The following is a 22,163-nucleotide window of genomic DNA, read 5'->3' on the forward strand; positions in this document are numbered from 1 at the left end:
TCTGGCCAGCATGGTGGACTATTGGTCTAACCCCTCTCATTCTGAGGGGAGACTCGAGCTCAGCAGTGAGCGAATATGGGTTGATAACTACGAGTATGAACCGCAATAATAATGTGATAAATTATACAGTAAAGTCAAGCGTTAGCAAAAATTTTACATTTTAAAAAAGCTCTTTTATCCTATGCGCTATGTATTTATTAATTAGGTTTGTGTTGCGTCATGGTTAGGCTTAATTTAAGTATGTATTTTGTAGAATAATAAATAAACAATAATAAATAAATAGGTACTTAGTTAGGTACCTACTTTTAGCGTAGATCGATCGATCGTAGGTACAATTCCAGACACTAACCAAGATAAGAGATACTATAATCTCAGCAGTAGGTACCTAATACTATAATATGATTATATGATTATAATGATTATCTAACCAGTGTTAAAAAGTTCACTTCTTTTGTCGCATTAGCTCTTAGACTATATTATTAGTTAATATCACGTTGTCTACCTCTTTATACATTATGACATTATATTATATACCTACCCATTTGAATACAAGAAAGACTTGTTATACAATTTCAATTAATTGGATAAAAACTAGAAATTGAATGTGTTTTTGAGAAATGACCCCTAATTTCTACACTAAAATATTCAATTTTCCATTATTATTTTCATTTCAACATGATTGAAGTGAAGGCTGTAGTAGTTAGGTAAACGTAATTGGGAATTAAAAATAAAATTTAAAACTAAATCCGACGAGATACGTCTACTGAAAAATCAAGCTCTAAATTTATATGAAACAAGTAAATTCCTAAAATTGTTATGTTGTAAATAGGTACAACCCACGCTAGTTTCAGCAAAATCAGTTACAAAATATTTAGGTATCCTTTAGTCCACAGGTTCTCAACGTGGGAGACAATGCTCCGCCGTGGGCGAGCTTAAATAATTAAAATCCACAGTCCCTAATGTGGGACGCTACATGCGTTGACACATTAGCACCGTGTCATATCAGAGAGACAGAATCAGACCGGGAGCCGCAGCAGAAAAAGCTGAAACCGGGAAGTGGCTCAAGTATGCCTCTCTGACAGAGAGTTACATACTTGTATCTTTTGCCGCGGAGACCCTTAGGCCCAGGAGTCGCAGTGCCAAAAAAAAATACCGAATCATTTCACAGCGGTAGTTGCCTCGACTGGTGACAGAAGGGCTGGCTCATTTTTTGCGCAAAGGATCAGCCTGGCTGTCCAGCGCGGAAATGCAGCCAGTATTCTTGCCACTATTCCACATGGGCATGATTTGTATAGTTATTAGTATAAGTTAGCTCAAGTTCCATATTGTAGGTATTCTTTGTATTCTTTCTCAATAAAAAAAAAATTAACTAGGTAAAGGTCTGTAGCAAAAGGTGAGTAAGTAAACCTAAGAATGTGTTTTACAAAACGTTCGATTTTGAAAACGGCCGCGGGCTAAAAATTACCGAATCAAAGGGAAAAATAGAAGTTTTTGATTGATGACTCGCGCGGGAATCGAACCCCCGAGGAAACGTCAGCGATAATCACCGCTCTCGAGCGCGTGATTGATTTAGCGTCTGCCCAGTAAGAGAAAAAATGTAGGATATAAAGGATTTCGCTGCGATATAGAAGTACCTATCTACCTACCTAGGTACTCAGTGCATTACTCTTATAATGTGCACTAGAGGACGCCCGCGACTTCGTCCGCGTGGAATTCAGTTTTTCACAAATCCCGCGTAAATCCAGATCCCGTTAATCCAGAGTAAAATTTATTTCCATTCCAAATTTTAGCTTCGGTAGCCGCAGCGTAAAAGAGGAACAATCATACTTACACACACGAAAACTTTCGTCGTCATCAACCCATATTCGGCTCACTGCTGAGCTCGAGTCTCCTCTCAGAATGAGAGAGGTTAGGCCAATAGTCCACCACGCTGGCCCAATGCGGATTGGCAGACTTCACACACGCAGAGAATTAAGAAATTCTCTGGTATGCAGGTTTTCTCACGATGTTTTCCTTCACCGTTTGAGACACGTGATATTTAATTTCTTAAAATGCACACAACTGAAAAGTTGGAGGTGCATGCCCCGGACCGGACTCGAACCCACACCCTCCGGAATCGGAGGCAGAGGTCATATCCACTGGGCTATCACAGCTCTATTTCACAGCCTATAAAATATTCGTGTGAAGTGTGATAGCAGATAGGAGATGCCCCGTGGAATCTCCTGCCTAGTTCTTTTCTATAGTTAACAAGATAAAATATACTTAGTCTATGGCACTCACAAAAATATACTTAGTCTATGGAACGTGGCTTTTAGCGATAAAAGAATTTTCAATAGATCCAAAGATTACCTACAACCTCATAAACTCAAAAAGTTTAGTATTAGTAGGTTTCAAATAGTATAATAGTAGTAGACGCCCCGCGGTTTCACCCGCGTAGTTCCCGTTCCCGTGGGAGTACGGGCATTAAATATAGTTCCTGTTACTCGGTGAAGATGTAGCTTTCTAAAGGTGAAAGAATTTTAACAGTATTTTAGATTTTGCGGTGTATAAACCGGTCATTGCAACTTACACTTCGCGGTTTTCCCGTGGGAGTACGGGCATTAAATATAGTTCCTGTTATTCGGTGAAGATGTAGCTTACTAAAGGTGAAAGAATTTTAACAGTATTTTAGAAACCTTTGTGGTGTATAAAACCGCCCATTGCAACTTCAGCTTTTCACTCGTTGAGCTATGTCTGTATCTTTGATTCATTTGCGGATCTTTTTATTTCTGATTCGATCACGAAAAGATACAAGTACTTCCTTTGCCCTATCATACTCATAGATTGGTATAAGTTTCCTCGTTCTTGAAAATGTTTATTTGACCATATGTTACGGTTTCGGTCATTATATTATTTAGGCATGAGCGTTGGCATGGTTATTATGCCTGAAGCATTGTAACCACATCCTTTTGTCTTTTGTCATAAGGTGAACTTATAGCATTCTACTTACTACTTACTACACTGCGTTTTCCGGTGCTGGGTCGCCATTTCAGAACCTTGGGACCCCAACGTCCATTGGCTTTTCGAACCATGTGTTCGCCCATTGCCATTTCAGCTTTGTGACTCGATAAGCTACTCGCAGATATGTCTGTAATTTTGGTTCCTCTTAATTTCTGATGCGATTAAGTATAGATACTCCGAGCATGTACCGTGATAAACCAGTGGATAGGACCTCTGCCTCCGATTCCAGAGGGTGTGGGTTCGAAGCCGGGCATGCACCTTCAACTTTTCAGCTGTGTGCATTTTAAGTAATTAAATATCACGTGCCTCAAACGGTGAAGGAATATATCGTGAGGAAACCTGTATACCTGAGAAATTTCTTAATTTTCTGCGTGTGTGAAGTCTGCTAATCCGCATTATGCCAGCGTGGTGGACTATTGACCTGACCCGTCTCATTCTGAGAGGAGAATCGAGCTCAGCAGCGAGCCGAATATGCGTTGATAACTCCGAGCATACCTCGCTCCATCTCCCGATGACTAACTCTGAGCCTCAGAGAATACAATCTATGTACATAGAAACACTATGAGCTGTGATAGCCTAGTTGATAAAACCTCTCCCTTCGATCCGGAGGATGTGGGTTCGACTCCGGACCGGGGATTTACCTCCAACTTTTCAGTTAATTATGTGCATTTTAAGAAACTAAATATCACGTGTTTCAAACGGTGAAGGAAAAACATCGTGAGGAAACCTGCATAGGTAGGTACCTGAGATTTTTCTAAATTCTATAAACGTGTGTGAAGTCTGTCAATCCGCATTGGGCCAGCGTGGTGCACTTTTGGCACATTCATCTCATTCTGAGAAGAGACTCGTGCTCAACAGTGAGCTGAGTATGGGCTATTAATGAAGAAATATTTAATTTTTGACGGCCTCTGTGGCGCAGTGGTATGCGCGGTGGATTTACAAAACGGAGGTCCTGGGTTCAATCCCCGGCTGGGCCGATTGAGATTTTCTTAAATGGTCCAGGTCTGGCTGGTGGGAGGCTTCGGCCGTGGCTAGTTACCACCCTACCGGCAAAGATGTACCGCCAAGCGATTTAGGGTTCCGGTACGATGTCGTGTAGAAGCCGAAAGGAGTGTGGATTTTCATCCTCCTCCGAACAAGTTTGCCCGTTTCCATCTTAGACTGCATCATCACTTACCATCAGGTGAGATTGTAGTCAATGGTTAACTTGTAAAGAATAAAAAAAAATGGAAACACTGAGTATCTAACATTGGCTCGGAAGATCCATAAATCACCGGAGAGGCTTACAACATAAAACACCGGTCGTCGATTCGATTCCGGGCAATTTTCTCCCCGGGGCAGGAATTAGTTGCAATTAAACCGCGTATTCACATAAATGGGTTTATTTTTTCAAAATTCCTTTCTACATCTGAAAATTGCTCTCGATTTAGTTTTTTTTTTATTTATACCCTAGTCAGTCTTGATTGATAGCTATGATTTATTTACCTTTTATCTAGATACTTATGTTTTTTTTATTGTTTACAAGTTAGCCCTTGACTACAATCTCACCTGATTGTAAATGATGATGCAATCTAAGATGGAAGCGGGCTTACTTGTTAGGAGGAGGATAAAAATCCACACCTGTTTCGGTTTTTACACGACATCGTACCGGAACGCTAAATCGCTTGACTGTACGTCTTTGCCGGTAGGGTGGTAACTAGCCACGGCTGAAGCCTCCCACCAGCCAAAAAGTTTTCTCCTTTGCCTGAGGCAGGCAATATTATTTCTATTACCTACTGCTTTCTAATTTTTTGAGTCTATTAGTAAGGCTCAAAATGGCTAGAATCTTGAGCTGTGAAGCGAGTTACAAGAGTCATTACCTAGCATATATAGTATCTGACATTTTTTTTAATTTTTGTTATTGAGATATTAAGCTAACTAATCCTAATAACTATACTAATTATGCTCACGTTGAATTATCATCATCAACCCATATTCGGCTCACTGCTAAGCTCGAGTCTCCTCTCAGAATGAGAGGGCCGAGGGGTTAGGTCATTAGTCCACCACTATGTCCACCACGCTGGACCAATGCGGATCGACAGACTTCACACACGAAGAGAATTAAGAAAATTCTCTGGTAGGTTATGGTATGCAGGTTTCCTCACGATGTTTTCCTTCACCGTCTGAGACACGTGATATAGAATTACTTAAAATGCACACAACTGAAAAGTTGGAGGTGCATGCCCCGGACCGGATTCGAACCTACGCTCTCCGGAATCGGAGGCAGAGGTCATATCCACTGGGCTATCATGTAGGTATACCTACTGTTAATATAACCGCAATAGTTTTATCTCGCTCCGACTGTCAATCCGTGCGTACATCTATTTAATTACACCACCGCTTCAGACCGGCGTGTACTAATTGCGGAGCGATTGCTTGATTATAGGGGGTTCGATTCCGTGCAGTTCTCACGCGCGCGCCTGATGTATTGGGGCGAGTGTTGTGTGTAGGGGGTGCATGATGCTGCGATAAACTGACACTTGGTATAGACACCGGCACCGTGACAGCTCAGTGGATATGACCTCTGCCTCCGATTCCGGAGGGTGTGGGTTCGAATCCGCTCCGAGGTATGCACCTCCAACTTTTCTGTTGTGTGCATTTTAAGAAATTAAATATCACGTGTCTCTAACGGTGAAGGAAAACATCGTGAGGAAACCTAGAAAGAGAATTTTCTTAATTCTATGCGTGTGTGAAGTCTGCCAATCCGCATTGGGCCAGCGTGGTGGACTATTGGCCTAATCCCTGTCATTCTGAGAGGAGACTCGAGCTCAGCAGTGAGCCGAAGCCGGCAAGTAAGTTGAACCAAAATGACAGTGCTAGGCGCGTCCTCCGTGGTTGCCTGATACATTAAAGGCGTCAAATAATTAAAATTTCGTACTCGTATGTCGATAACAACCGAAATTGAGTATGCATAGTTCAACTTAGAGGCTATCTATATGATCCAAGAAAAATAATAAGGAATGGGTAGATACAAGCATTTAGGTATTTAATTTTTTAATGTTATCATCCTGTCATTCGACATTAGGCCTTTTACACACACATCCGTTACGTGTCGCGGAGACGAAACCCCATTCGCAAGAGCGCTTTTAAACGGACGTTTAAAAAGCTCTCGTGCGAATGAGGGCTCAGTTGCTGGTGGTACAAATTTAACGGACGAAGTACAACATTAAAAGGCTCCGTTGACGTGCGCATTCTAAACGTCGTTGCTGAGAAAATCGACATATTTTCTCGTAGACTCTGAGTGAACTGATAAGGATTTATGAGTGAGTTGCTTGTAAATAAAAATAGGTTTTAGATTAACATAAAATTGAAAAATTTGAAAACCCCCAAAGGTCATGAAATTAATAATTACATTCTCGATCAAGTCATCAATATTCTCTTTCAGTGCACTTTCATTTGAGACCCCACTCGAGTATATTTCCAGACAGTCGGTTATCCTTCCCTACTTTCAACCACCAGAACTTTTAAACGGCTCAACCGATTTCCACCAAACATATCTAAGAACACTCGCCCGTAAGTTACCTTTAATGAAAAAAAACTAAATTGAAATTACTTCATCCGTTCGGGAGATATGGTGCCACGGACAGACTCACACGTTAAACTTATAACACCCCTCTTTTTGCGTTAGTTATTACAATATAGTGTTAAGCTAGCGAGTTAGATTGTTCCTGTAAGGCTAGTTTTAAGTTAAGACGCCTTCTTCGTCCAGTCACTTCCCACTACCTTCTTAAGGTCATCGGAGAGCGTCCTACAGTATCTTGGTAAGTGTTTTCCACTCCAGAACAAGTCTGCCTCAGCGGCCATCTGTTCTGGACAGTGACCGCCCACTGCCACTTCAGGTGAAAATCCTCTGGGATATGTCGATTACTCTTGTCCTACGAGGTCTTCATTCTTCAGAGGCACTCCAAACACTACCCTTTCCATAACTCGACGAGCTTGTTTCAGATTGAGAAAATCTGGAAATTGGAACATCATTGCCACCCTACAAATCTGGTCGGTCGAAAATGCAACGATTTGAAATGTGTGTTATTTCGACATCGTGAAAATTTTTGATCTTAATAAATTGAAGAGTCCATTTCTTTTTATTTTTCAAATAATTTATCATGGCGGCTGTTCGATTGGCAATAATGCTAAACAATTTTTTAGATAAATGGTAAATACACTTGTAAAAATCAGCTATAGATCTAATTAGGCCAAATCACTAACTTTGTTGTAGGTATAACCTACCACCTAATATGGTCAAGGTCATCAACATCATATCAGCCGATGGACGTCCACTGCAGGACATAGGCCTTTTGTAGGGACTTCCAAACATCACGATACTGAGCCACCTGCATCCAGCGAATCCCTGCGACTCGCTTGATGTCGTCAGTCCACCTGGTGGGGGGTCGACCAACATATGCGCTTTCTAGTCGCCATTCCAGCACCTTGGGACTCCAACGTCCATCGGCTCTTCGAACTATCTGCCCCGTCCATTGCCACTTCAGCTTCGCGACTGGTTGAGTTAATATAGATAATTGAAATTAACAAGGAAAATCGTACATCATAAAGGCTCCTAATCCTAATCAAACAACTTTCTAAACACATTCTACTGTGTCAGAAGCTTTAGCTGCTTGATTATAACAATTAAACAATTAGTTACGCAATAGATTTAACGATACAAGTTACATAGGTAATTATTACCCTATAATTATGAAAAGGTAACAATTAAAAATGTATTTAAGAAAATAGAATAAGCCATTGTTAAGTTCGGCTTTAAGATCAATTTGATATTGCGTCTACTGAACAAGCGGTGCTTTATGGAAGGCGTCCATTGATCCGCATCCGCATTGGACGCAACGCATCACATGGATTTTAGTATTCTTTGTATACAATTACGTGTCATATATAAAGTCGTGAGTGGACGCATACTACAAGTATATTCTCGGCGTACGTATCGGATGAAACGCATCAAATGAGTTGAAATCGAGAGCTGTGATAGCCCAGTGGATATGACCACCATGACTATGAGCCACCGATTCCGGAGAGTGTAGGTTCGAATCCGGTCCGGGGCATGCACCAACAATGCAAAAATCATTTATTTCAAGTAGGCTCAGTTTACAAGTACTTTTGATACGTCAGTTGACTACTTGTAAAGATTCTGCCACCGGTTCGGAAGACAGGTTCTGCTGAGAAGAAATCGGCAAGAAACTCAACAGTTGCTCTTTAAAAAATATCATACATTATTATTATTTTACAATTGATGACATCATTACAAATTCTTATAGTTTTACTTTCTGTGTGAAGGTGGAAGCTGATCCAACGGCCTCCAAGCATCTTTATCGTTAAGGAACTGTAGAGTATAGATTCCTATAGATAAGTGATCAATAGTATAGATTTAGTTACCTAATTTGGAAAATGTTCGCAGCCATCTTGCGTAGGTCGGAGCTGGCAGGCACATAGCGTGCGTAGCGTGCAGCGTCGTAATTATCTGTGGAATTCATCATTCTGTTCCATCCTTTCCCTTCTTTTATCTTTTAGTTTGCCTTTTGTTTTTGTAATATAAATATCTGCTCCTGACATATGTTGCAATGTTGCGAGGTATACTGAGATGTTTTTGACGGCCTACGTGGCGCAGTGGTATGCGCGGTGGATTTACGGAGGTTCTGGGTTCGATCCCCGGCTGGGCCGATTGAGGTTTTCTCAATTGGTCCAGCAGGCTGATTATGTATCTCGACGTATCACTTCTAACTGTGTAACGCAAAGCTAAATTGAACACTAGAGTGTTTTTGCAATTCCGATTATGTAAGACAAAAGACAGCCACAATGCCTAGTGATATCGTTCTAGGCGCAAAATTTTATCGACATTATGCGACTAAATAAAATACACCCTTTCCCGGTACTACTTACTACGGGTGCGGCATACTTTTGCACATATACGCATTATACTTGATTTTGCTGTTTGTCTGTGGTGAAGTGAAGTGCCATAGTTTCTTTGTTGGTAAACAAAGCCGTATTAAAATATTAATAAAAAAATTGGTTTCGTTGGATCAAAGTACTTGCTACTGCTAGTTTTTGTTTTCAATAGAAGTAATTAATTAATCATTTTATCGTATACATTTTTATTAGTGTTAATAGTTAATTTATCAAAGTAAACGGCCACTTTTACATAAAACATTATCTACACGAAAGTTCTTCAAAGTTTTATCGTCTGTAAAGTATATTGTATAGTGTTTTGTTCATTAAAGTTCATCGCTTGCAACTAAAGATGTCCGGGAAACTCAATGATCGCCTTGGCTTGGATCAAACTTGGCGATGGGTTGTTTTGGAGGGCCTTTGGAAAGTCAGGCTACTAAATAAACCTTCCGTGTTCGCGTCTGCCAGTGGCGTTGTGTAAGTTATCACATATCTATATTCTATATTATTATTTTAAAGAGGATGAGAGGAAATTTTTGATATTGTAGGGGGTAATCTCTGGATCTACTAAACCGATTTCGAAAATTCTTTCACCAATAGAAACTCACATAACTTGCGAGTGTAATAGGCTATATTTTATCCCTGTAGTCCCAAGAGAGTGAGAACTATGCAGGTGGAACTGTCGAGCATCAGATAGTAATTATATTCAATTGAAATTCATGATTTTCTATTATAAGTTTAACATAATACTTGGTTTTGTGACTAGCATATTGCATTAACAAGCCTTTTTAAACCACAACTATACCTGCACCATGTAACTTTTAAGTTCTAAGCATTAAGTACAAGACAAATAATCAAAATCAAACTTTGTCTCATTATGCAGATGTATTAGAATTGTTTGTATTTGTAGGTGTTTGTTTTAGTTATATGGGAGCGCGCGTGTGGGGTATGAATTAAACTCCCATAATTAATATAAAAAGGTATATTTAATATTTGTACACGGAATAGAACTAAAAATAGAATGTACAAACTAAATAACAAAGATGAATCGAATGCGTATGTGACGCATTTATGACGTTGAAATGAGAGCCGCGATTTAGCCGTAAGCGTGGTAGCCGGTTAAGCCGTTTAACGTACTCTGCCCTAGTGGGGCCAAGATTAAGTATTTATAATACTTTACAAACAAAGGATTATTGTATCCCGAAATATAACGGCTGTCATTGGAGAATCGAACTGGCGCCTATGCGTCGAAACTCCTGTCGAATTGTTATTGGCTAAGTGTGAGCACTTAACAAGGGTTGACATTCCATCGGCGTTACGTAATTCTAACACAAAGGAATGTTGCGTGGTTTTTGTACAATGCAGCTTAAAGAGTTATAAATAACTTACAATTATTATATAACCTAAATATTAATGCATCGCCACATCAGCCCCCCGGGAGACCGTTAGGTCGTAAGCTTCGCTGGAAATTTTACGCGTCTGCCTGAGCGAGTAGTTATTGCCGTTGGCGTAGTGACAGGCGATGTAGGAACTGCGGGCACGAGAGATTCGTTAATGACGTATGCCGGTTTTAAACGATCGATTGAAACCGTAACAATTTTACCAGCGATATCGATTTTAAAAGTTTTCTCTGACCTTTCAACGATTTTATATGGGCCAGAGTATGGATGTTGGAGCGGTTTACGTACTGCATCTTGCCTTAGAAAAACAGCAACGGCGGACGATAGATCCTTACTAACGAATGTTTTCGAATCTCCGTGTCGAACGACCGGTGTAGGTTTTAAAGCGCGTATATGTTTGCGAAGTCGAGATAGAAAATCGTTGTAATCCGTGACTTCCGACGTGGAAGGTAGAAACAGATCACCAGGCAAACGTAAGCTTTCACCATACAATAGCTCAGCGGAGGTTGATGCTATATCTTCCTTCCAGGCGCAACGAATACCGAGTAAAACAAGAGGCAAAACTTCATACCAATTTTCATTGTTTTGGCACATGATAGCGGCCTTTAATTGTCGGTGGAATCGTTCGACTAAACCATTTGCAGCGGGATGATATGCGGTGGTAGTAAGGTGCTGTGCTCCCGTGAGCGTAGCAAGCTCTTTAAACAAATGCGACTCGAATTGACGACCACGATCGGTCGTAATCCGTTGCGGGCATCCAAAACGTGCGATCCATCCACTAATGAAAGCGCGCGCTACTCTTTCGGCGGTGATATCTTCGAGCGGTATCACTTCGGGCCAACGCGAAAAACGGTCCACCGCGGTTAAGCAATAGCGATAACCGTGTGATATCACTAGTGGTCCGATTATATCAACGTGAATATAAGAGAAACGTGCAGATGGAGGAGTAAAACTATGAATTGGAGCTCTAGTGTGTCGTGAAACTTTCGATCTTTGACAAGCGAGACAGGCTTTAGTCCAGGCTCTGCAATTTTTACGTATATTAGGCCAAACGTATCTCTCTGTCATCAGTCGAATGGTGGGCGTAGCACCAGGATGACTTAAACCATGGACTAAATCGAAAGCCTGTTTACGGAATTCAGGTGTGAGATAAATGCGCGGTCTCGGTCCTGAAATATCGCAAAAAACTTTACATTCGCTCGAATCAGAAATTTTAATTTTCTGTAAGTCTAACGAAGTAGGGTTGTGCAATAGATGTCGAAGTTCGGAGTCTGTCTCTTGGGCTATAGCAAGTTGTTGCAAATTAATGTCGTTAGAAATCGTTTCTATTCTTGACAGTGCATCAGCTACGATATTGTCGTCTCCGGATATGTGTCGTACGTCGGTCGTAAATTGCGAAACGAAATCGAAATACCGGAATTGACGTGGAGAACAGTTTTCCGATGCCTTGCGAAAAGCGGCGACAATTGGTTTGTGATCGGTCCAAATCGAAAACGTTTTAATTTCAATCATGAAGCGAAAGTATTTCACAGCTTCGTAGATTGCTAATAGCTCGCGGTCGAAAGGGCTGTACTTGCGTTGGGCAGTATTGAGTTTTTTGGAGAAGAAAGCAAGGGGTTGAATATTACCTTCAACTTTCTGTTGTAAAACGCTGCCTATCGCGACGTCGGAAGCATCACAAACTAACATTAGCTCTGCAGTCGGATCGGGGTGAGCTAGCATTGTAGCGTCTACAAGACTCTGTTTACTTATATTGAACGCGTGCTCCAATTCATCTGTCCAGATTACGGGTGTGTTTGCCTTAACGTTTTGACCACTAAGAAGTCGATTCAATGGTGTTTGAGTTTTTGCAGCGTTAGGTAGGTACCTTCTGTAGAAGTTAATCATACCTAAAAATCTCCGAAGTTCTTTTAGAGTTTTCGGCTGCGTGAAGTTTTGGATAGCACTGACTTTGTTAGGCGTAGGTCTCGTGCCATTCGCTGTAACCTGGTAACCCAAAAATTCTACTTCTGAAGCACCGAATACGCTTTTTGCAGAATTTATAACGGCGCCGTGTTCACGTAAGCGTTCTAATACAAGCGCGAGGTGACGTTCGTGTTCGTCGTGGTCCCGTGACGCGATCAAAATGTCGTCTATGTACGGAAAAGCAAAGTCGAGGTCTCTTAACATTTCGTCCATAAACCTTTGAAACGTTTGTGCGGCGTTTCGGAGGCCAAAAGATAAAAAAGGGAACTCGAATAAGCCAAAAACACTTGTAATCGCTGTTTTAGGTATATCAGCGGGGTTCACAGGAATTAAATGATAAGCACGCACTAAATCGATTTTGCTGAAAACAGTACACCCATACAGGTTATGCGAGAAGTCCGCGATATGACGCACTGGATAACGGTCCGGTATTGTACGCGCATTCAAACCTCTATAATCTCCGCAAGGACGGTCCGTACCGTCTTTTTTTGGTACGAGATGCAGCGGAGCAGCCCACGGACTGTCAGATCTACGTGCGATTCCGGCTCTAACCATGACTTCGAACTCGCGTTTAGCGCGAAGCAAGCGGTCCGGCGCTAATCTGCGTGGTCGGCTGTATACGGGAGGACCGGGCGTAGTACGAATATAGTGTACCGTTTTATGTTTAACCTCTCGTATCGTAGGCTCGCCGGAAGGTCGCGTGACCTCAGGATACCGTTTTAATAACGTGTGGTAACGCGAGGTACCTGTAACCGTTTTAATTTCGCAAACGGGGTGGTTGACGGGCTGTGCATTTACAATTAAAGATGTATGCTTATCAACTAAACAGCGGTTTCTTACATCTACAAGCAAATTATAAAAACACAAAAAATCGATTCCTATAATAGGTTTGGTTACGTCGGCTATCACAAAACGCCAGTGAAAATCCCGACGCAACCCTAAATTAAGCGTTAAACTAATCGTACCGTACGTATTTATTTCGGTACCATTAGCGGCAAACAGTTTGTAATCGCATTTCTTAACTAAAGACTTATTGTTATAACTTATTCTACTTAGCGGATAAACACATAAATCAGCACCAGTGTCTATTAAAAATTGAGCCTTAGTGTTCTTATCTGTAACAATAACGCGACTGGGTGAAACGGGACAGCCATTGTCAGTCGCATTCATTGACTGCCCGATTCGTTTCCCGTTACACTATTACGCGAGAAGAAACACGGTTCGCGGCACTTAGTAGATTTTTCTCGAAACTTTCTATGGTACCAACACAGTGTATCAGCTGCAGGATTGTAGGCGGGTCTTCGGGAACGGTGGCGCCAGCCGTGTCGCTCGTTCGGGCGAGTACGGGCACGCGATAGCTGCGCGTGCGGAGGTGACGACATGGCAGCCACTTGACGTGTCAACTCGTCGATAGCTCGCTTGAGTTCGCATACCTCATCGTTTGCGGTAGGTGCGGCCAACTCGTGCACTTGCTGTGTTCCGATGACGTCACTTACGGTGTCCGCTAGCTTTGCGAGTTCCTCTAACGTGCTCTTTTGCTGCGAAGCGAGGATCACTTGAATGTGAGTCGGTAGGCGACTCGACCACAGGGAACGGACAAAGTCGTCGGGAACGTTAGGGCCTGCGAGATTTTGTAAATGTCTCAAAAATTGAGACGGTTTACGATCCCCGATGTCTTCGTGGGTCAGAAGTTGACGGACCCTTTTCTCTTGACTCACAGATAACCGAGCAATTAACTCCGCCTTCACTTTTTCGTACTTGTCAGCGGCCGGCGGGTTTTTTATGATGTCCTTTATTTCAGTGATATATTTTATGTCCAAGTTCGCGATAACGTAATTATATTTGGTCGCGTCGACGGTTATGTTCGCGAGCGCAAATTGACCCTCGAGTTGTGCGAACCATAACGCCGGTTCGTCGGGCCAAAAGGGTGGCACTTTAACGCGCACAGCTTGAACCGATTGTTCTTCGCGTTCGGACATTGTCTATTTATTAACTACTGACTATTCGAAAGCACTTTATGACTATGTTTGGGGTCACCACTTTATGACTGTTGTCGGGATCACCACTTTATGTCTGTTTTCGGGGTCACCACTTTATGACTGTTGTCGGGGTCACCACTTTATGACTGTTGTCGGGGTCACCACTTTATGGGAGCGCGCGTGTGGGGTATGAATTAAACTCCCATAATTAATATAAAAAGGTATATTTAATATTTGTACACGGAATAGAACTAAAAATAGAATGTACAAACTAAATAACAAAGATGAATCGAATGCGTATGTGACGCATTTATGACGTTGAAATGAGAGCCGCGATTTAGCCGTAAGCGTGGTAGCCGGTTAAGCCGTTTAACGTACTCTGCCCTAGTGGGGCCAAGATTAAGTATTTATAATACTTTACAAACAAAGGATTATTGTATCCCGAAATATAACGGCTGTCATTGGAGAATCGAACTGGCGCCTATGCGTCGAAACTCCTGTCGAATTGTTATTGGCTAAGTGTGAGCACTTAACAAGGGTTGACATTCCATCGGCGTTACGTAATTCTAACACAAAGGAATGTTGCGTGGTTTTTGTACAATGCAGCTTAAAGAGTTATAAATAACTTACAATTATTATATAACCTAAATATTAATGCATCGCCACAGTTACATTAAGGCTAAATATAAAATCCTACCTTGATTAGTAATTTTTTTATGATGATTGAGGCTAGCCACTTAAAATAATTAATTCAAATTTCAATTACAATATATAGTTAAGTTAAATCCTACAAGTATATGTATCTCCTACAAAACTGGATAAAATATAAGGCAAATCAAAAAACAAAAGAGCTCAGTTTAATCCCATAAAAGCCCAGTTGCTGCAGAGTATAGACTAGAGGGTTTGCCAGGGATATAGGTCCATAAGCACAGCAATAGCCCAGTGGATGTAACCTCTGCCTCAGATTCCAGAGGGTGTGGGTTTGTATCCAGTCCGGGGCATGCAGCTCCAACTTTTCAGTTGTGTACATTTTAAGATATTAAATATCACATGTATCAAATGGTGAAGGAAAACATCGTGAGGAAACCTGCATACCAGATAATTCTCTTAATTCTCTGCTTATGTGAAGTCTGCTAATCCGCTTTGGGTCAGAGTGGTGGACTATTGGTCTAATCATGAATGAATGAATAGTATTACCTAATCCAGTGTATGTAATTCTTAATGATAATAATTGCTAATTCAAATAATAATTTGTACTTTATATTTTCTTTTATTATGTACATGTTCAGCTTAATAAATATTGCACATTTTGATTTGTTAAATATCATCATTTTGATTTGTTAAATATCACATATAATGAATATTGTTATCATTTACAATAATGTATTGTGTATGATAACAATATTCATTAACCTGAAACTAAAGGATCACAAACATTCTTCGTCTGAAAAGAAGCTCAACATAAATACAACAAAGTATTATTTTTGTTATCACCATCTCACAGAAATATATTGTAGAACCAAGTAATATACCTGAGGTATAAATATATCAATAAACCCCCCCCTAGATTTGTCATTTATATAAACTCTTAATCAAGATATAATACATAGGCCATTTCTTATCTCAATATTCCCACAGGAATGAGATCTACTTAAAGAAACCGGGGGCATATGTAGTTCATGTAATAAAAAAATATTTTCTACATTTCAGATCAACATGAAGATGTGGGCTCTAAACTTTGAGTGCCAGGGACTGACTATGGAAGTCTCCATGTCGCTGGTCACCATTGAGGTGCAAAACACCTTGAAAAAATTGGTGATTCTGAATCCTTCATCTCTATGAACGATTCATGAAGAAAGAATTAAACAAACATTTAATGAACAGATTTTTTATAAGATTATTATCAATAATGACATTGCATATGAGAGAAAATTGTCAAATATAATTTCATTTTAATTTAATATAGTTAATTATGACATCACTGTATATAAAGAATATGATTATTATCATTTGGTTAATTTCAGTATTACATAGTATTAGATAAAAATTTTATTGTAAAATTGCACATCAAAATATGTTTTATTATCTATTATTAGGAGGAAATATTATTTAACTATTATTATTATCCCTAATAGCCCAGTGAATGTGACCTCTGCCTCCAATTCCGGAGGGTGTGGGTTCGAATCCGTTCCGGGGCACGCACCTCCAACTTTTCAGTTGTGTGCATTTTAAGAAACTAAATATCACGTGTCTCAAACAGTGAAGGAAAACATCGTGAGGAAACCTGCATACCAGAGAATTCTCTTAATTCTCTGCATATGTGATGTCTGCCAATGTAATCCGAATATGCTGGCCCATATTCGGCTCCTGTCAGAATGAGAGGGGTTAGGCATTGGCCTTCCCTTACCTTATCAGCCGATAGACGTCCACTGCTGGACATAGGCCTCTTACATGGACCTCCAAGCACAACGACCTTGAGCCGCGAACATCCAACCAACCGACCAACCACGCTTTCCAGTGCGGGGTCTCCCGAGTGCGGGTAGGCACTAACCCCTCTTACTGGGGGAGACTCGAGCTCAGCAGTGAGCCGAATATGTGTTTATAATGATGATGATGATGATGATGATGATGATGATGATGATGATTATTTAAGTAATTGTAAAAGAAAAAATTGAATACTACATTAGTTGTTTATCTATACAATTCAATAATTTTAAGAACAAAACATGTACCTACCACATTGTAGGAAATAAATAAATAATGATTTGATTAAAAACAATGTTTAATGTTAAGCAGTTAGGGCCAGGTAGTTCTATATTTGTGTAACATCTATTACTTAAAAATAAAAAATATATTTACTTGTGTTGGTATTTTTTATTCAGACTTGATATATTGTTGTTGACAAATTTTGTTATAATATATATCTTTCATTCTTTAGTTTAATTTAATCAAGAAACGACCCTACTTACACATATAGGTACCCCCTCTAACAAAAAATAGACTGAAGTATAGGTAAATATTTAACAAAAATGTAAATTAAAAATTAATTATAGATTAATTAAAAACATGACTACAATTTGAATTATCAACTTTAATAATTTGCTTCAAAATAAAAACACATACGCGTGGCGCACTAAGTAGTGCTCCTGCATCCACGGTCATGGGTTCGATTCCCACACCTGGAAAATATTTGTGTGAAGAGCATGGGTTTTTTCCAGTGTGTGTGTATTTATACATTATATAAGTATTTATAGGTAGTATATAAATGTAAATGAATATTATAATATCAACTATCTTAGTACCCACAACACAAGCTACTCTGTATGCCTACTTTGGGGCTAGATAGTGCTTTGTATGGTTTAAGTATAAATAATTATACAGAAGGCTTGGTCACGAAAAAATATATCCAGTCCTTTGTCTGCATAGCTTGAGGGTTCTAGCAACTTGTTATCATGGTTTTGAGTGAGGAATCCTTGGACAATACTGCCATCACAAGGATTACTGTTTTCTGTATCCAGCCCTTGATCTAACAGCCAAGTGAAAGCTTCTTTAGGTGTTGGTTGAAACATTGTTAAGCTCTTCACTTCTTCAAAATTATTAGTGATTCTCCTAGAAAAATAAATCATAATGTAGGTATACATGGTACTGCCCAACAAGTTCTTATAAAGTAGGTATATAATATACTGACCTGTGATAAGTCTCCTCCTTCGGCTGCATAGCTTGAGGGTTTAGGAAACCAGAGTTCATGGTTTTGGAGTGAGGAAACATTTTACAATATGCACCCAACTACAAGGCTCCACCGTATTTCTGACACAGCAATGTTGTACATATCTTCATGGGATCTAGGAGCAGCTCCCAAGATGGGGGTCATCATGCAAACATTGGTCACCTGAAAGAATTGAAGTGTGTATTGCAATGTATTATGTATTTTGCCTACATAAAAGTAACAGTTATATATAATTTATAGTATATAATTTATATTTGGATCCTGTAGTTTCATTAACTGACAGTTATACCTAAGCAACAGCTTACCTACAACCAACAGCGGTCCCTATTGGGCAGGTTTTCCTCAAGTGGTCTTATTGCACTGGTTCCATATGTACAAGTCATAAGATGCACCACCAAATTGAGCATCCACTATGTTATTATTAGATTGGCATCACATATCTGAAATATTAATTGACAATATATAAATAAGTTAATGTTTAAATAAAAGGAGGTACCATGCTTTTATTCAATTCTAATTGTTAGCCTCCTAGTAGCTCTTGGCTTGTAGGCCGAACTATTGTCACATGGGTGCAATCAATGTGCCCTAATACCCGGGCAATCCAAATTTTTTCATAAATCTGTAAGTAGATGTTAATCTAGATTAAGCACCTGGGTATATGTCTATTTACAGTAACATCCTGTGATATGAATAAGCACTCTGTGTATTATTTATTAATCTCAATCAATAATCAATCTCATTTTGCAAATAAGTTTTTATGCAAAATCAACCTATGAAAGATTCAGTGTGGTAGTGAACACAAATTAGTTGAGTCTTAGAAAAAAAAAACTAAAAATATAATGAATAGGTTATGTTAGTTTCATACTGTGCTATAAGTTAGTTTCATACTTACTTATTTATAATGATTTTGTGTTTAATGCAAAGGGAACTTAACACATTTTTTTAAACAGCTGGGGTATTCAGGAGCGTCAGCGACTTCATGTAGGCATTTGCTAAAAGATGCCTTAGCCATCACAAAGCCATTTGTATGATCCATTGGCATAAAAGTTTAACGCTGCCAAGACCTGTAAATAATATTCAATGGTTTAATTTAGGTTCTTAGGATGACAGTGACCGATCTTTAGATAATATTATTTGTTTCTTACAATCTAACACAAATACTACTGGACTGATTATAAAAAATCTTTCACCATTGGTAAGCTACAGCACAGAGTAATATAGGCTATATAAAATATAGCCCATATTACTCTGTGCTACCCCATATTCCCACAGGAACGGGAACTACACCAGTCGAACTATGGTGTGTCTGCTAGTACTGATTAAGCCTATTCCAAATCTTAAACCAACTTATCCTATGATGGAAGCTCACCATATAAAAATACCATATTCGGCTCACTGCTGAGCTCGAGTCTCCTCTCAGAATGAGAGGGGTTAGGCCCATAGTCCACGTCACTTGCTCAACGCAGAGAATGAAGAAAATTCCTTCATTCATTCATATAACTTACTTATCTCTAATTCATTGCGAACAGCAGTTGTTCGAAGACTTTGTATTTCTTCTAAAACCTGCTGGTATCGCGACACGAAAGTTTTGCAATGAACTCGACAAAGACATCTTTTTCGTTCCGTTTCCGCGTACAATACAAATGCTACATGCATTGTATTGTACATGGCAATGTCGGTAAACACTACAAAAATAACACAATTAATTAAATTCACTTCAACTAACTCTAAAACTGTAATTCTGCTTTATGAAATAAGTATGTAGGTAGGTACCTACTATATATTCTCAACTTTCGTCATATTTTACATGAAAAACTTTTCTAATTCTGATTTTATTGACCTACAAATTAATACCTTACTTACAAGGTATAGTACAAAATTCAAAAAAATCCTAAAAGTACTTTTATTTGTAATTATTGAATCACAGGCGTCAAGTAAACTTTATTAAAACACTGCTCGGTATTAGTTTCTATAGCGATTGACTTTGACAACTTCTCTGTCACCCAGTTGTATGATCATTATGCTTACATAATCGCTTAAACTGACTATCGATACGTAAAAACTGCGTTATAACTTGGATAAATCCCTACAAGTGACCGTGACAGAGAACGATCCAAGATGACGTCATTTCGGTGGGAGATGTGTGTTACATGATCGCAAAAACGAAAAATCGCTGTCATTTGTTGTCGTGACTGTGATTTTAAAGCGTTCACCGAGTTACATAATGACCCTGCAGGTCTGGCTGGTGGGAGGCTTCGATCGTGGCTAGTTACCACACTACCGACAAAGACGTACCGCCAAGCGATTTCGCGTTCCGGTGCGATGTCGTGTAGAAACCGAAAGGAGTGTGGATTTTCATCCTCCTCCTAACAAGTTAGCCCACTTCCATCTTAGACTGCATCATCACTTACCATCAGGTGAGATTGTATTCAAAAGCTAACTTTTTAAAAAAAATATATATATTTAATAAACTAATCTTTGTTTGATAACATGAGTACGGTGATAGTCGCCTGTATGATGTTCATAATCTATACTTATAATAAATCTGTAGAGAGGTCAATTCTGTACATGAAATATATTTCCAAAATAACTATCAGGGGGTGATTAGTGATCGATACTGATGCCAAAAATGCAATCAGTAAAATTTTTGTCTGTCTGTCTGTCTGTCTGTCTGTCTGTCTGTCTGTCTGTCTGTATGTTCTTTATAGAAACAAAAACTACCGGACGGATTTTAACGAAACTTGGTACAATTATTCTACATACTCCTGGGCAGGTTATAGTATACTTTTCATTACGCTACGATCAATAGCAGCAGAGCAGTGAAGAGAAATGTTGAGAAAACGGGAGAAGTTACTCAATTTTTTAAGCTTCCGTCGCGTGTACTGCCTTAATGGTTAAAGCTACATAGAAATCATGTATGACGGAAATGTTTTCCTTAAAATTATCTATAAAAACACAACAGCATATATATGTCTATCTTTTATAGTTGACTCACAATAACACGTGTAACTCCCGATAGCTTAGCAGTTCGGAGCTTTCTAATTATATTTGTCTACTCTTATGTTTATAACATTCATCACTTATCCCTAATAAGAAAGTTAACATTATTACCTACTCAATAAAAAAAGAATCATAAAAATCGGTAAAGAAACACCAAAGTTATACATGAAATACGCTAAGCCATCGCGCGTGAATACTAATTCATGCTTTAAGGATTATTTTTGTGTAACGGTTGCCGCGCTCGACGCGACTCGCGGTGAGAGGAATAAATAAAGAAGTGCAGCCTTAATGAGTAGGGTAGGGGTAGGGTAGGGTAGGGGTAAGGTAGGGGTGGTGTAGGGTAGGGGTAGGGTAGGGTAGGGGTAAGGTAGGGGTGGTGTAGGGTAGGGGTAGGGTAGGGGTAGGGTAGGGGTAGGGGTAGGGTAGGGGTAGGGTAGGGTAGGGGTAGTTGAAAGTTTACAACGACTTTCACGCGGACGAAGTCGCGGGCGTCCGCTAGTACGTACTATTATCGCGGCAAACTTTCAAGAGTATTATATGACTAAAAAGTGATTACGAATATAAGAAAACTAATGTCAAACAAAGGTTATGATTCACAACACTTGTCAGGACAACTTAATTAATAAATCAAACTGTAACCAAAATAAGATCCTAGAATGGCAGAGAATGACCTTGAGTGGAGTCACGTACTTGTGAACGATGTGAGTAGAGTTAAAGGATCCTTTGACTGATATCAAACACTCCCCTTTTCCACTCAAGTCACTCTCCCCGCCTATCCCAAGTAAACCATAAAGAATTACACAACAAGAGATGTGGACGGCTCGAACGCCACGAGCACACTGAAGCCAACACGAGGTCGAGCGACGTCATATCCGTCACAGACTACTATTTCCAACACTAAACGGCGATAACAAAAGTGAAACGATCCTACATGAAACAAACTGTAAATAGTTTTTCATCGTATTTTAGTTTTTGTGATAATCTAGCATTATTCTTTCGACGAAATGTCCTAGACTACGCCATTTCACATTGTTAAAATAACGTAAATACGGGTTTTTCTTTAAATAATGTTAGCAGATACTTCTTTCTTCTACGAGGAACACTAATGTACTAATGCCACTTTTAAAATGACGGTAGTTATGTAATTTCGTTGAAAGA

General features: G+C 39.6%; 2 protein-coding genes across 3 annotated transcripts; both read right to left on the bottom strand.

Moving 5' to 3' along the window:
- Nucleotides 1-13,465: 13,465 nt before the first annotated feature.
- On the bottom strand, nt 13,466-14,278 carry LOC112057609 (uncharacterized). The gene has a single exon (XM_024098055.2). The coding sequence runs from the start codon at nt 14,276-14,278 to the stop codon at nt 13,466-13,468; it is 813 nt and encodes a 270-aa protein (XP_023953823.2).
- Nucleotides 14,279-16,218: 1,940 nt separating this feature from the next.
- LOC128198951 (uncharacterized) lies at nt 16,219-18,124 on the bottom strand. Of its 2 annotated transcripts, XR_008251654.1 has the most exons (3): nt 17,967-18,124; nt 16,526-17,887; nt 16,219-16,428 (listed from the first exon to the last, which is right to left on the bottom strand). XR_008251654.1 is itself a non-coding variant. In XM_052886930.1 (2 exons), the coding sequence occupies exons 1-2, from the start codon at nt 18,044-18,046 to the stop codon at nt 17,638-17,640; spliced, it is 330 nt and encodes a 109-aa protein (XP_052742890.1). In that variant the 5' UTR covers nt 18,047-18,124; the 3' UTR covers nt 16,219-17,637. The 2 variants fall into 2 exon arrangements, 1 of the variants encoding a protein (XP_052742890.1); XM_052886930.1 differs by having other exon boundaries at nt 16,219-17,887.
- Nucleotides 18,125-22,163: the final 4,039 nt, after the last annotated feature.

Source organism: Bicyclus anynana, chromosome 18 (assembly GCF_947172395.1).
Source record: "Bicyclus anynana chromosome 18, ilBicAnyn1.1, whole genome shotgun sequence".
Lineage (NCBI taxonomy): Eukaryota > Metazoa > Arthropoda > Insecta > Lepidoptera > Nymphalidae > Bicyclus > Bicyclus anynana.